At 45.7% G+C, this 15,108-nt stretch overlaps 1 protein-coding gene across 9 annotated transcripts in view; it reads left to right on the top strand.

The window, feature by feature from the left end:
- Window positions 1-15,108, top strand: part of LLGL2 (LLGL scribble cell polarity complex component 2) — a 111,684-nt gene that overhangs the window by 18,370 nt on the left and 78,206 nt on the right. For all 9 annotated transcript variants that reach the window (XM_058168946.1, XM_058168942.1, XM_058168948.1 and 6 more), the window contains one exon: window positions 406-509. In XM_058168946.1, coding sequence (XP_058024929.1) covers window positions 435-509 — 75 coding nt within the window. In that variant the 5' untranslated portion in view covers window positions 406-434. The remainder of the gene's footprint in view (window positions 1-405; window positions 510-15,108) is intronic.

Genomic DNA, 15,108 nt, shown 5'->3' with positions numbered 1-15,108 from the left:
ATAATCATCTGGAGTCTTTTACCTAACTTCTGATGTGTAGTGTAATCTCTTTTTTGTTAGTTTAAAGAGGCAAGTACCTACTTTCAGTTCTGTGGGATTCTTAGTGCTCCCTAAGCTTGGGTTTTTTTTGCTTGTAGACAATTCATTAGACAGTTGGGTAACAACATCAATACCGAATATCGATTCTACTATCTACACTGCCTTGCACTGATGATGTTACCTGTTCGGGTGATGAAAAATCTGCAAGCAAAAGATTAAACTCGGGGAGCATCAAGAACTCCACAGTTTAATCCTGAGCTGCAAATATTCTTTTCTACAAATTTTCACTTTTATTTCTATCTAAGCACATTGTATGTAGCTGATATCCAAGTGTCTTTACAGATACTTTTTTTTCCTTCTCTACAGCTTTTGGTGCCTCGCAATTAAAGAAGAAAATGAGAAGATTTCTGAGGCCGGGACATGATACTGTAAGAGAGAGGCTCAAGCGTGACCTTTTCCAGTTTAACAAGGTATATTCTAGGGCTTGAATAAGATCTAAGAGGAAACAAATACAGAACCTTTCCACATTTTACATTCCGTTGCTGATTCGGGTGAATTGAGGGATGGAAGAGATGGTTCTCTTTAACCCTATGACTTTTCCAAATGCGGCTTGCCCATAGTCATACTTAATTTTTGGCTTCGAACATAGCATGACGCACAAAAATATCTGATAAACCTCCCAGAGTTGTTGGGAGTTGTTGGTGTTCAAATTTAATGAATCATCATCTTATGCTGGACCTATGTCACCACTAAGGCAATAGATTTTTTTTTGATATTTTTGTGTCTTAAACTTGCAGATGGTTTCCTGAATCCCAGATGGCCATTTAAAACTCATAATTTTTATTTATAATTTTTAAGACACAAAGTCTTTTTCTCTGGCAATATGTTCCCTCTGTGGAAGCACATGGCAGCTATTGTGGTTTGAATATAGTACTGTTTTTAAATAAGCAAGCAAAGGGCAGTGTAGATTCACAAGCTTGTATGTACTCCTTCAGTGCAAGTAGGAGGAATGTTAAATTTTATTTTTTTAAAAATAAAAGCAGTTGGTATGATTGTTTAGTAAAAAAATCTGAAAAGCTATTACTGCTATGGGTGTTAAAGTAACTCTAAATAGATTTCCGTTAATTGAGGATAAATTTCTCCTCCTTTTAATTCAACATCACAAAGAGTGCAGTGAACAACAAGTAGTCCTCACTTAACAACTGCCTCATTTAACAACCATTCAAAGGTATGACTGTGTAAAAAATAGATTTATGACTAATTTTCACATTTATGACCATCCCGGCATCCCACAATCATGTCACTATTCGGACATTATTTGGCAACTGATGCTGTTTATGACCATTGCAGTGTCCCACAGTCAGATGATCACCATTACAATGCTTTACAACTGGCTTGGGAGAAGCAGAATTTAAAATAGAGAAGTAAAATTGCCAGTTGGGTTCATGTAATGTTTCACTTTGTGACCACAACATTTAGCAATAGGGTTGCTAGTCCCAATTATGGTGGCAGTTAAGAGATGGTTAACTATATTTACCAGAAGTTAAAAAGTAGGCAATTACTGGCAAATAGATGGGGAAGAAATGGAGGTAGTGACAGATTTTATTTTCCTGGGCTCCAAGATCACCGCAGATGGGGACTGCAGCCAAGAAATTAAAGACACTTCCTCCTGGGGAGGAAAGCTATGGCAAATCTAGACAGCGTACTAAAAAGCAGAGACATCACCCTGCCAACAAAAGTGCCTATAGTCAAAGCTATGGTTTTCCCAGTTGCAATGTATGGCTGTGAAAGTTGGACCATAAGAAAGGCTGAGCACCAAAGAATTGAGGCCTTTGAACTCTGGTGCTGGAGAAGACTCCTGCGAGTCCCTTGGACTGCAAGGCGAACAAATCAGTCAGTCCTAGAGGAGATTAACCCTGACTGCTCTTTAGAAGCCCAGATCCTGAAGATGAAATTCAAATACCATATTTTTTGGAGTATAAGACGCTCCGGAGTATAAGATGGGCATTAGATTTTGGGGAGGAAAACAAGAAAAAAAATTCTGCCTATGTCTACCAGCATCCATTGGTATTCATCTGGCTAGAGTCCTTGCAGCAAACAGCCTGCTCAGGTTCAGCATGTTATCGCAGCCTGATTCAGCACCAGCAACTGATTGCAGTTTTGATCAACCTCCCGGAATATCCCCAATCAGCTGTTCCAGGCTGCAGAGATTGCCACATTCCATCGCCGCCTCCGCACGTTGTATTTCCGGCCTCTGTGTATTGCGTTTTCAGCCTCTGCACACCCTGTTTTAGACCCATTCCAGGCTGCCGGCATTACCACAGCACATCACCACCAACTGCCACCTCTGCACGTTGTGTTTTTGGCCCCCACATGCCCTGTTTTTGGCCTCTGCGCGTCGCTTTTTTGGCCGGTTCCAGGCAGTGGGGATTGGCAGCAGCGGCAGCAATCCCCGCTGCCTGGAACCGGCTGAAAACGCAGAGGCTGAAAATGCGACGCGCAGAGTGGACGATCAGCAGTGATCCCCACAGCCTGGAACAGGTCTAAAACGGTATGTGGAGGCTGAAAACTTGACGCACAGAGGCTGAAAATGCGACGCGCAGAGGGGACGATCAGCAGTGATCCCCACAGCCTGGAACAGGTCTAAAACGGTATGTGGAGGCTGAAAACTTGACGCACAGAGGCTGAAAATGACTGAAGGTTGGGGGCCAGTAGGTGGGTGGGGCTTCGGCAACATTCGCTGTATAAGACACATAAACATTTCCACCCATTTTTTGGGGGGAAAGTGTGTCTTATACTCCAAAAAATATGGTACTTTGGCCACATAATGAGAAGGAAGGACTCATTGGAGAAGAGCTAATGCTGGGAAAGATTGAGGGCAAAAGGTGAAGGGGACGACAGAGAACAAGGTGGCTGGATGGAGTCACTGAACCAGTAGGCATGAGCTTAAAAGGACTCTGGGGAATGGTAGAGGACAGGAAGGCCTGGAGGAATGTTGTCCATGGGGTTGCGATGGGTGGGACACAACTTCACAACTAACAACAACAAAAAGTAGGCTGTTTTTGTGATGCTTATACATTCTGCTAGTTCTTAATTTTTGTTATAAATCTGTAAAAATGATACTTTCTCTGACTTGACAGTCATGAAAAAGACAGCAGTTACATAGCAACTGAGGGAAATGACATATGACTTGATTTACAATAGTGAATTGTGGCCAGCCTTGGTGGAAACCTTAAGAAAGGTTAGGGCTCTTTAATCCTTATAGATAAAGTTCTCATAATTCTACTATTCCAATTCACATTCCAATCTGACTCTGGTATTTCAATATTAAGATCTTTTTCCCAATTTGTCCTCATCACTCTTTGTAATTTTTCATCAGAGTTTATAATCTTATAAACCCTACTAACGAGTCCCTTTAGCCCAATTTCATCTTTCATAATCCGAGATACTAAATATTCAAATTCAGTTTCACATCTATTTATCGAATAGTTTTCCCTTAATTTTTTTGTCCATTTTTCTATCTGTATTTTTTCAAACCAACTTAACCCTAATTTTTCAGTAATTTCTTTATTCCTCCTTTCATTTTCCAAAACTTTTATCCAATCTCTAATAGTTTCTATATTTTCCTCTTTAATCACTTCATTACGTCTTATATTGTTTTTAATCGGCCAATTTCCAATTGTCTTCCCCAAAAAGATTATATCCGGAATTAAAATTTTAACAAATTTATTCCACATTTTACTTAATCCCTTTAACCAATAACTTCTAATTACACATTTTAAGTTTGCTTTATCTAAAAACCACCTTGATCCAAATTTCTCTATCCCTTAACTCTAAGACTCTCCAATAGTTATCTTCACCTTTAAATATTTTTACCACTATCCGGATACCATACGCACAGTAATAATTAAATAATTTGGGGATTCCTAATCCACCTTCCTTTTGATTTTGATACCACATTTTCTTCACTAATCTAGGTCTTTTCCCACCATTACAAAATTTGTCCAATTTTTTCTGATATCCTTCAATATCTTTCTCTGTCAAATTTAGCGGTAGCATCTCGAATAAAAAGTTAAACTTGGGCAGCAACATCATCTTACACATTGCAATTCTACCAAACCAAGACAACTTTAACATTTTATATTTGTCTATCTTCTTCTCAATTTCATTGATCACCACATCATAATTAAGTTTTTTCAATTCTTTAACCTTGAGTGAGAGCACTATACCCAAATATTTCAATGTATTTTTAATCCTTATCCCAAATTGCTCTTGCATATTCTCACACTCATTACCATTACTATCCATCAATAATTCTGACTTTGACCAATTTACTTTCAGACCTGTCATTTCCTCAAATTCTTTCAAGTGCTTATATATCTTTTTCAGGTCTTTCTCTATATTTTTCAAAATAATTAAAGTATCATCCGCATACAAATTTATCTTATACCCCTTATATCCTTCTAATTCTTCATCTTTTTCTATCATTTTTGTCAGGATTTCCATGGCCAATAAAAATAATGTTGGGGACAAGGGACATCCTTGTCTCGTACCTGCTTCTAATTTTATCTCTTCAGTTAATATTCTATTCACCTTCACTCTTGCACTACTTTTTTGATACAATTTTGAAATAACATGTATAATGCATAATTATAAAGTTGTTTGGAAATGGTATTTGACTCCAGTAAGATTGTCACAAATGGATAAAAAAATTAGTAAAAAATGTTGGAGATGTGAGATGGAATTGGGGACTTATGAACATATGTGGTATAAATGTGATAAGGTTAAAAAGTTTTGGCAACAATTGGAGAAAATGATATTTGAAATGATGGGGAAAGTAATAATATTGAGAGTGGAAACTATATTATTGTTGGTAATTAAGGAAATAGAATTAACAAAATATGAAAAAGAATTGATTAGAATTATGATTATAATAGGTAGAATTATAATAGCTAGATATTGGAAATTAGATGTGTTTTTTAGAATAGAAGAGTGGAATTCTAAAATGTGGAAATTAGCCTTAAATGATAAAATTGTCTGGGATGAGTTTGACCCTGTGACTCCCGAGGACATGGACAGGTTGCTGGGTAGACTGAATGCCACCACGTGTTTACTGGACCCGTGCCCCTCCTGGCTGGTGCTGGCCACTCGGGAGGTGACACGAGGCTGGCTCCAGGGGATTACGAGTGCTTCCTTGTTGGAGGGAGTCTTTCCGGCCGCCTTGAAAGAGGCGGTGGTGAGGCCCTCCTCAAGAAGCCTTCCTGACCCGCTGTTTTAGGTAATTATCGTCGGTCTCCAACCCGCTCGCGCGAAGGTTGTAGAGAGTATGGTGGCATATCAGTTTCCCCTACACCTGGAGGAAACTGTCTATCTAGACCTGCTCCAGTCCGCTTCCGCCCGGTTACAGCACTGAGACGGCTTTGGTCGCAGGATGATCTCTGAGGGCCAGGATAGGGGTTGTTCCTCTGCCCTGGTCCTATTAGACCTCTCAGCGGCTTTTGATACCATCGACCATGGTATCCTGCTGCGCCGGTTGGGGGATTGGGAGTGGAGGCACCGCTTATCGGTGGTTCTCCTCCCATCTCTCCGACCGTCGCAGACGGGGGCAGAGGTCACCCCGCGGCGCCTCACTTGTGGGTGCCGCAGGGTCGATCCTCTCGCCTTCTGTTCAACATCTATATGAAGCCGCTGGGTGAGATCATCAGTGGTTTCGGTGTGAGGTACCAGCTGTACGCTGATGACACTCAGCTGTATTTTTTCCACACCGGCCACCCCAATGAAGCTATCAAGTGCTGTCCCGTGTTTGGAAGCCGACGGGTCTGGATGGGGAGAAACAGGCTCAAGCTCAATCCTCCAAGACAGAGTGGCTGTGGATGCGGCATCCCGGTACAGTCAGCTGAGTCCACGACTGACTGTCGGGAGCGAGTCATTGGCCCCGATGGAGGGTGCGCAATTTGGGCGTTCTCCTGGATGAACGGCTGTCTTTTGATGAACACCTGACGGCCGCCTCCAGGAGAGCTTTCCACCAGGTTCGCCTGGTGCGCCAGTTGCGCCTTTCTAGACCGGGATGCCCTATGCACGGTCACCACGCCTTGTGACGCCTCGCCTGGATTACTGCAATGCTCTCACATGGGGCTCCCTTGAGGGGCATCCGAGGCTACAGTTAGTCCAGAATGCAGCTGCTGGTGATAGAGGAGCCCCTCGGCTCCCGAATGACACCTATCCCGCGAGGCTGCACTGGCTGCCTGTGGCTTTCCGGTGCGCTTCAAGGTTTTGGTGAACGCCTTTAAAGCGCCCATGGCATAGGGCCGGGCTACTTACGGGACCGCCTGCTGCTACCGAATACCTCTCACCGACCGTGCGCTCTCACAGAGAGGACTCTCAGGGTGCCGTCGGCGCGACAGTGTCGCCTGGCGACGCCCAGGGAAGAGCCTTCTCTGTGGGGCTCCCGCCTCTGAACGACCTCCCCAGGACTTCGTCAACTTCCGGACCTCCGAACCTTTCGCCGCGAGCTTAAAACTTACCTATTTATCTGCGCTGGCCTGGGTTAGTTTTTAAATTTATGGGTTTTTAAATGGGTTTTAGTTTTAAATTTTAATTGTGGCCAATTTTAATAAGTTTTTTAAGTGTATTTTAAATTGTATTTATATATTGTCTATTTTACTTGGCTGTGAACCGCCCTGAGTCCTTCGGGAGAAGGGCGGTATACAAATTTAATAAATAATAATAATAATAATAATAATAATAATAATAATAAAATGACATGTGATATTAAAATTAGAAGTGGTGTGTATAAAGAAGATATTTTCTGGAAGACTTGGAAACCATTCGTGGACTATGCGCTTGGAAAATTGGATGCCTCGGTACCTGTACCTCGAGAACGTGGATTTTGGCAATCATGAGGACATATCCGAAGACCCAAATCTTCCTTTTTTATGTATAGCACAAGGGTGCAATAATGTATTTCTTTTTTGTTTGTTAGAAAAAAGCAATAAAAAAAAAAAGAAAGGTTAGGGCGTCTCGTGCAGATGCTGGGGAGTACTGGAATAGCTTCAGTATTTTATCTCCCAAGTTTTTTATAACTAAGCTGTGCTATTCAAAAATCAGTTGTAGAAAGCCAAAGTAATCCATGATTGTATTCCTTCCCCTGCTGGTTTCCAGAGAGACTTCAGTTCCTACCATTCCCACTCAAAGAACAGCTGTTTAATTGGAAAAACGGGTTGTAACCCACACTACCTGGAGAGCATCCCAAAGCTTCCTTGTGATTATTTTACTTTAGGAATGATAAGGCATTTCTGGATTGCCGTATTTCTTCATAGTGAACTGGAGAATTGCAAATTCAATTTTTCATGCATGGAATTCCATGTTAAACATAAGCCACCAAAATGATTTCATTTGAAAATATTATTTTGATATCCAGATTCTCATACTGCAGTTGGTTTACACACTTAAGTTTCATTTACTAAATATAAACTGGAGTTCAGGAAGTATCCATCCTTGACCCTTCTCTCTTAAGCCATGAAATGGCAGTATTTTTAACTTACATTACATATCCAGTTTCTGATTGGTGTGATTTGTGATGAATTGGCCCAGTGCAGAAAAAGAATTATGCCTGTTGAACAAATTTCACAAAGCAATCAGATTTATTAATGTGGTAATTTATTTTAAAACATTAAATTGTACTCAACCCAAGAAATCTTTCTTTAATAGTGTCCATGAAGTAAGGAATCATTGGAAATATAGCTGCATTCTGGAAGCAGGGGTGAAATGTAAAATTTGCTACTACTGGTTCTGTGGGTGTGGCTTGGTGGGGGTAATGTGACTGGGTGGGTGTAGCCAACTTTTTTTTTACTTTTAAAAGCATTTTTTTTTGCCTTTAAAAAGGCAGAAGAGGTTTTAAAAGCCTCTGATGATCCCAGCTAAGCAGCGTGATCATCAGAGCCTTTTTTTTAACTTTTAAAAGCATTTTTTTGGACAAAGAAAAAATGCTTTTAAAAGTAAAAAAAACAAACCTCGTAGGGTGGGGGTGGCAGTTGTGATTAGAGAGTCTAGAGCCGAGGAGACCACTGTACCTCAGATTGCCGGGTGCGAATCCCTCTTTGTGAGATGGGGTCATAGGTGTCAGATGGGTATGCTGATCACGTACCTGGCTCCTTGCTGTGTGACAGCTGCCCTGCCCGAGCTCCTGGAGGTGCTGGCTGGGGTGGCAGTTGAGACCCCCAGACTTTTAGTCATGGGGACTTTAACTGCCATCGTCCGGCTCGTCATCGACGGCAGCTCGGGAGTTCATGGCTTCCATGACGGCCTTGGACATGACCCAAGTAGTTGATGGCCCTACTCACATTGGGGTGGCACCCTGGACCTGATTTTCTCTCTGGTCAGTGGTTGAGAGATCTGGACTTAAAGGAATTAGTCATTGAACCTTTGTCATGGTCAGATCACTCTTCTTCGCCTGGACTTTCTGACCGCCATTCACCACCGCGGGAGGCGGAGCCGACACGTTGGTTCCGTCCCAGGCGCCTGATGGACCGGATGGGTTCCGGACGGAGCTTGGGCCATTTCCTGAGGTCTGGCTCACGGCTCGACTGAGGAACTTGTTGCGGCCTGGGAACAGGCGGCCGAAACAGACCGTGTCGTGCCTTTGCGGCCTCTGACCGGCGCGGGTCCCAACCGGCTCCTTGGTTCTCCGAGGAGCTGAGAGGATGGCGCGGAGAAGGCGCCTGGAGAGTCTCTGGAGGTCTAGCCGCTCGAAGCTGATCGGACACTAGTGAAGTCCTATACTAGGACTTACCTAGTGGCATTGAGGAAGCGGCGTAGCTCGCCTCCTCCCTCATTGCATCGGCAGATAACCGCCCAGCCGCCCTGTTTGGTGACCCGCTCCCTCTTACACCAGGGAGCGGGATGACCCGTTGCAGGGACGTGCTGAGGAGTTTAACGGTTATCTATCGATAAAATCGTTCAGCCGGGATGGTCTGGACCAAGATTGCAGTAATCTGGGCGAGATGAGGCGGTCTTGGTGACATTGTGTGGGATGAGTTTGACCCTGTGGCTCCGAGGACATGGACAGGTTGTTGGGTAGGTTGAATGCCACCACGTGTTTACTGGACCCGTGCCCCTCTTGGCTGGTGCTGGCCACTCGAGAGGTGACACGAGGCTGGCTCCAGGCGATTCGACTGCTTCTTTGGTGGAGGTGTCTTCCGGCCGCCTTGAAAGAGGCGGTGGTGAGGCCCTCCTTAAGCCGTCCTTGGACCCGGCTGTTTTAGGTAATTATCGTCGGTCTCCAACCTTCGCTTCACGGCGAAGGTTGTAGAAATATGGTGGCATATCAATTTCCTTGCACCTGGATGAAACTGTCTATCTAGACCGTTCCAGTCCGGTTTCGGCCGGTTACAGCAGGAGACGGCTTTGGTCGCGTTGGTGGATGATCTCTGGAGGGCCAGGGACAGGGGTTGCTCCTCTGCCCTGGTCCTATTAGACCTCTCAGCGGCTTTCGATACCATCGACCATGGTATCCTGCTGCGCCCGGTTGGAGGATTGGGAGTGGGAGGCACCGTTTATCGGTGGTTCTCCTCCTATCTCTCCGACCGGTCGCAGTCGGTGTTGACGGGGGCAGAGGTCGCCCCGAGGCGCCTCACTTGTGGGGTGCCGCAGGGTCGATCCTCGCCTCTGTTTAACATCTACATGAAGCCGCTGGGTGAGATCATCAGTGGTTTCGGTGTGAAGTACCAGCTGTGGATGACACCCAGCTGTATTTTTCACACCGGACCACCCCAACGGTTATCAAGTGCTGTCCCGGTGCCTGGAGGCCGACGGGTCTGGATGGGGAGAAATAGGCTCAAGCTCAATCCTCCAAGACAGAGTGGCTGTGGATGCGGCATCCCGATACAGTCAGCTAACCGCGGCTGACCATCGGTGGCGAGTCATTGGCCCCGATGGAAAGGGTCCGCAACTTAGGCGTCCTCCTGGATGAACGGCTGTCTCTAGAAGACCATTTGACGGCCGCTCCAGGAGAGCACCAGGTTCGCCTGGTACGCCAGTTGCGCCTTTCTGGACCGGGATGCCTATGCACGGTCACTCACGCACTCGTGACGTCTCGCCTGGATTACTGCAATGCTCTCTACATGGGGCTCCCCTTGAAGGGCATCCGAGGCTGCAGTTAGTCCAGAATGCGGCTGCGGGTGATAGATGGAGCCCCGTGGCTCCCGTGATAACACCCATCCTCGCAGGCTGCACTGGCTACCTGTGGCTTTCGGGTGCGCTTCAAGGTTTTTGACCACCTTTAAAGCGCTCCATATTACACCCTTTCTTGCCGTAATTGTTAAGTGGATCTCTGCAGCTGTAAAGTTATTAACACGGTTGTAAAGTGAATCTGTTTTCTCATTGACTTTGCTTGTCAGAAGGTCGCAAAAGGGGATCACATGATCCCCAGGCACTGCAATTGCCATAAATATGAGTCAGTTGCCAAGTATCCAAATTTTGATCATGTGACCTTGGGGATGCTGCAACGGTCGTAAGTGTGAAAAATGGTCATCAATCACTTTTAACATTGAATGATTGTAGGTGGTGGCTCAGGCTGTAAGGTAGCCTGTTATTAAAACACAGCAGCCTGCAATTACTGCAGGCTCGAATCCCACCAGGTCCAAGGTTGACTCAGCCTTCCATCCTTTATAAGGTAGGTAAAATGAGGACCCAGATTGTTGGGGGGGCAATAAGTTGACTTTGTAAAATATACAAATAGAATGAGACTATTGCCTTACACACTGTAAGCCGCCCTGAGTCTTCGGAGAAGGGCGGGATATAAATGTAAATAAAAAATAAAATAAAAAAAATTTGGCCCAAAGGCTTGGGGGAAAAGCTGGATCTTTATGGCCTCCCTAAAGTATTATAGGATCAGGGCCAACTCTGCGTTGGAAGAAGATTATTTTAAAGGAGAGGTACCACGACTGAGATTTCATGGCTCCTGGATCCAAACTGATAGTCCTCAGATTATTTTCATTTTTTCAGGGACTGTTCAAAGTTATGATGTCATTGAAAAATGAACTTACAACAAGTGCTTGCACTTACAACAGTCGAAGCATTCCTTCCTTCCTTCCTTCCTTCCTTCCTTCCTTCCTTCCTTCCTTCCTTCCTTCCTTCCTTCCTTCCTTCCTTCCTTCCTTCCTTCCTTCCTTCCTTCCTTCCTTCCTTCCTTCCTTCCTTCCTTCCTTCCTTCCTTCCTTCCTTCCTTCCTTCCTTCCTTCCTTCCTTCCTTCCTTCCTTCCTTCCTTCCTTCCTTCCTTCCTTCCTTCCTTCCTTCCTTCCTTCCTTCCTTCCTTCCTTCCTTCCTTCCTTCCTTCCTTCCTTCCTTCCTTCCTTCCTTCCTTCCTTCCTTCCTTCCTTCCTTCCTTCCTTCCTTCCTTCCTTCCTTCCTTCCTTCCTTCCTTCCTTCCTTCCTTCCTTCCTTCCTTCCTTCCTTCCTTCCTTCCTTCCTTCCTTCCTTCCTTCCTTCCTTCCTTCCTTCCTTCCTTCCTTCCTTCCTTCCTTCCTTCCTTCCTTCCTTCCTTCCTTCCTTCCTTCCTTCCTTCCTTCCTTCCTTCCTTCCTTCCTTCCTTCCTTCCTTCCTTCCTTCCTTCCTTCCTTCCTTCCTTCCTTCCTTCCTTCCTTCCTTCCTTCCTTCCTTCCTTCCTTCCTTCCTTCCTTCCTTCCTTCCTTCCTTCCTTCCTTCCTTCCTTCCTTCCTTCCTTCCTTCCTTCCTTCCTTCCTTCCTTCCTTCCTTCCTTCCTTCCTTCCTTCCTTCCTTCCTTCCTTCCTTCCTTCCTTCCTTCCTTCCTTCCTTCCTTCCTTCCTTCCTTCCTTCCTTCCTTCCTTCCTTCCTTCCTTCCTTCCTTCCTTCCTTCCTTCCTTCCTTCCTTCCTTCCTTCCTTCCTTCCTTCCTTCCTTCCTTCCTTCCTTCCTTCCTTCCTTCCTTCCTTCCTTCCTTCCTTCCTTCCTTCCTTCCTTCCTTCCTTCCTTCCTTCCTTCCTTCCTTCCTTCCTTCCTTCCTTCCTTCCTTCCTTCCTTCCTTCCTTCCTTCCTTCCTTCCTTCCTTCCTTCCTTCCTTCCTTCCTTCCTTCCTTCCTTCCTTCCTTCCTTCCTTCCTTCCTTCCTTCCTTCCTTCCTTCCTTCCTTCCTTCCTTCCTTCCTTCCTTCCTTCCTTCCTTCCTTCCTTCCTTCCTTCCTTCCTTCCTTCCTTCCTTCCTTCCTTCCTTCCTTCCTTCCTTCCTTCCTTCCTTCCTTCCTTCCTTCCTTCCTTCCTTCCTTCCTTCCTTCCTTCCTTCCTTCCTTCCTTCCTTCCTTCCTTCCTTCCTTCCTTCCTTCCTTCCTTCCTTCCTTCCTTCCTTCCTTCCTTCCTTCCTTCCTTCCTTCCTTCCTTCCTTCCTTCCTTCCTTCCTTCCTTCCTTCCTTCCTTCCTTCCTTCCTTCCTTCCTTCCTTCCTTCCTTCCTTCCTTCCTTCCTTCCTTCCTTCCTTCCTTCCTTCCTTCCTTCCTTCCTTCCTTCCTTCCTTCCTTCCTTCCTTCCTTCCTTCCTTCCTTCCTTCCTTCCTTCCTTCCTTCCTTCCTTCCTTCCTTCCTTCCTTCCTTCCTTCCTTCCTTCCTTCCTTCCTTCCTTCCTTCCTTCCTTCCTTCCTTCCTTCCTTCCTTCCTTCCTTCCTTCCTTCCTTCCTTCCTTCCTTCCTTCCTTCCTTCCTTCCTTCCTTCCTTCCTTCCTTCCTTCCTTCCTTCCTTCCTTCCTTCCTTCCTTCCTTCCTTCCTTCCTTCCTTCCTTCCTTCCTTCCTTCCTTCCTTCCTTCCTTCCTTCCTTCCTTCCTTCCTTCCTTCCTTCCTTCCTTCCTTCCTTCCTTCCTTCCTTCCTTCCTTCCTTCCTTCCTTCCTTCCTTCCTTCCTTCCTTCCTTCCTTCCTTCCTTCCTTCCTTCCTTCCTTCCTTCCTTCCTTCCTTCCTTCCTTCCTTCCTTCCTTCCTTCCTTCCTTCCTTCCTTCCTTCCTTCCTTCCTTCCTTCCTTCCTTCCTTCCTTCCTTCCTTCCTTCCTTCCTTCCTTCCTTCCTTCCTTCCTTCCTTCCTTCCTTCCTTCCTTCCTTCCTTCCTTCCTTCCTTCCTTCCTTCCTTCCTTCCTTCCTTCCTTCCTTCCTTCCTTCCTTCCTTCCTTCCTTCCTTCCTTCCTTCCTTCCTTCCTTCCTTCCTTCCTTCCTTCCTTCCTTCCTTCCTTCCTTCCTTCCTTCCTTCCTTCCTTCCTTCCTTCCTTCCTTCCTTCCTTCCTTCCTTCCTTCCTTCCTTCCTTCCTTCCTTCCTTCCTTCCTTCCTTCCTTCCTTCCTTCCTTCCTTCCTTCCTTCCTTCCTTCCTTCCTTCCTTCCTTCCTTCCTTCCTTCCTTCCTTCCTTCCTTCCTTCCTTCCTTCCTTCCTTCCTTCCTTCCTTCCTTCCTTCCTTCCTTCCTTCCTTCCTTCCTTCCTTCCTTCCTTCCTTCCTTCCTTCCTTCCTTCCTTCCTTCCTTCCTTCCTTCCTTCCTTCCTTCCTTCCTTCCTTCCTTCCTTCCTTCCTTCCTTCCTTCCTTCCTTCCTTCCTTCCTTCCTTCCTTCCTTCCTTCCTTCCTTCCTTCCTTCCTTCCTTCCTTCCTTCCTTCCTTCCTTCCTTCCTTCCTTCCTTCCTTCCTTCCTTCCTTCCTTCCTTCCTTCCTTCCTTCCTTCCTTCCTTCCTTCCTTCCTTCCTTCCTTCCTTCCTTCCTTCCTTCCTTCCTTCCTTCCTTCCTTCCTTCCTTCCTTCCTTCCTTCCTTCCTTCCTTCCTTCCTTCCTTCCTTCCTTCCTTCCTTCCTTCCTTCCTTCCTTCCTTCCTTCCTTCCTTCCTTCCTTCCTTCCTTCCTTCCTTCCTTCCTTCCTTCCTTCCTTCCTTCCTTCCTTCCTTCCTTCCTTCCTTCCTTCCTTCCTTCCTTCCTTCCTTCCTTCCTTCCTTCCTTCCTTCCTTCCTTCCTTCCTTCCTTCCTTCCTTCCTTCCTTCCTTCCTTCCTTCCTTCCTTCCTTCCTTCCTTCCTTCCTTCCTTCCTTCCTTCCTTCCTTCCTTCCTTCCTTCCTTCCTTCCTTCCTTCCTTCCTTCCTTCCTTCCTTCCTTCCTTCCTTCCTTCCTTCCTTCCTTCCTTCCTTCCTTCCTTCCTTCCTTCCTTCCTTCCTTCCTTCCTTCCTTCCTTCCTTCCTTCCTTCCTTCCTTCCTTCCTTCCTTCCTTCCTTCCTTCCTTCCTTCCTTCCTTCCTTCCTTCCTTCCTTCCTTCCTTCCTTCCTTCCTTCCTTCCTTCCTTCCTTCCTTCCTTCCTTCCTTCCTTCCTTCCTTCCTTCCTTCCTTCCTTCCTTCCTTCCTTCCTTCCTTCCTTCCTTCCTTCCTTCCTTCCTTCCTTCCTTCCTTCCTTCCTTCCTTCCTTCCTTCCTTCCTTCCTTCCTTCCTTCCTTCCTTCCTTCCTTCCTTCCTTCCTTCCTTCCTTCCTTCCTTCCTTCCTTCCTTCCTTCCTTCCTTCCTTCCTTCCTTCCTTCCTTCCTTCCTTCCTTCCTTCCTTCCTTCCTTCCTTCCTTCCTTCCTTCCTTCCTTCCTTCCTTCCTTCCTTCCTTCCTTCCTTCCTTCCTTCCTTCCTTCCTTCCTTCCTTCCTTCCTTCCTTCCTTCCTTCCTTCCTTCCTTCCTTCCTTCCTTCCTTCCTTCCTTCCTTCCTTCCTTCCTTCCTTCCTTCCTTCCTTCCTTCCTTCCTTCCTTCCTTCCTTCCTTCCTTCCTTCCTTCCTTCCTTCCTTCCTTCCTTCCTTCCTTCCTTCCTTCCTTCCTTCCTTCCTTCCTTCCTTCCTTCCTTCCTTCCTTCCTTCCTTCCTTCCTTCCTTCCTTCCTTCCTTCCTTCCTTCCTTCCTTCCTTCCTTCCTTCCTTCCTTCCTTCCTTCCTTCCTTCCTTCCTTCCTTCCTTCCTTCCTTCTCCTCAACAAACGAGTCCCAGGCACGAAAATTGACTGAAACTTTTCCACAGTCAGCTGCAGCTATATATATATATATATATATATATATATATATATATATATATATATATAT

The sequence above is a fragment of the Ahaetulla prasina genome, chromosome 2 (genome assembly GCF_028640845.1).
Source record: "Ahaetulla prasina isolate Xishuangbanna chromosome 2, ASM2864084v1, whole genome shotgun sequence".
In the NCBI taxonomy this organism is placed as follows: Eukaryota; Metazoa; Chordata; class Lepidosauria; order Squamata; family Colubridae; genus Ahaetulla; species Ahaetulla prasina.
The sequence above is the reverse complement of the archived record's forward strand: the minus strand, read 5'-3'. Positions and strand labels throughout refer to the sequence as shown.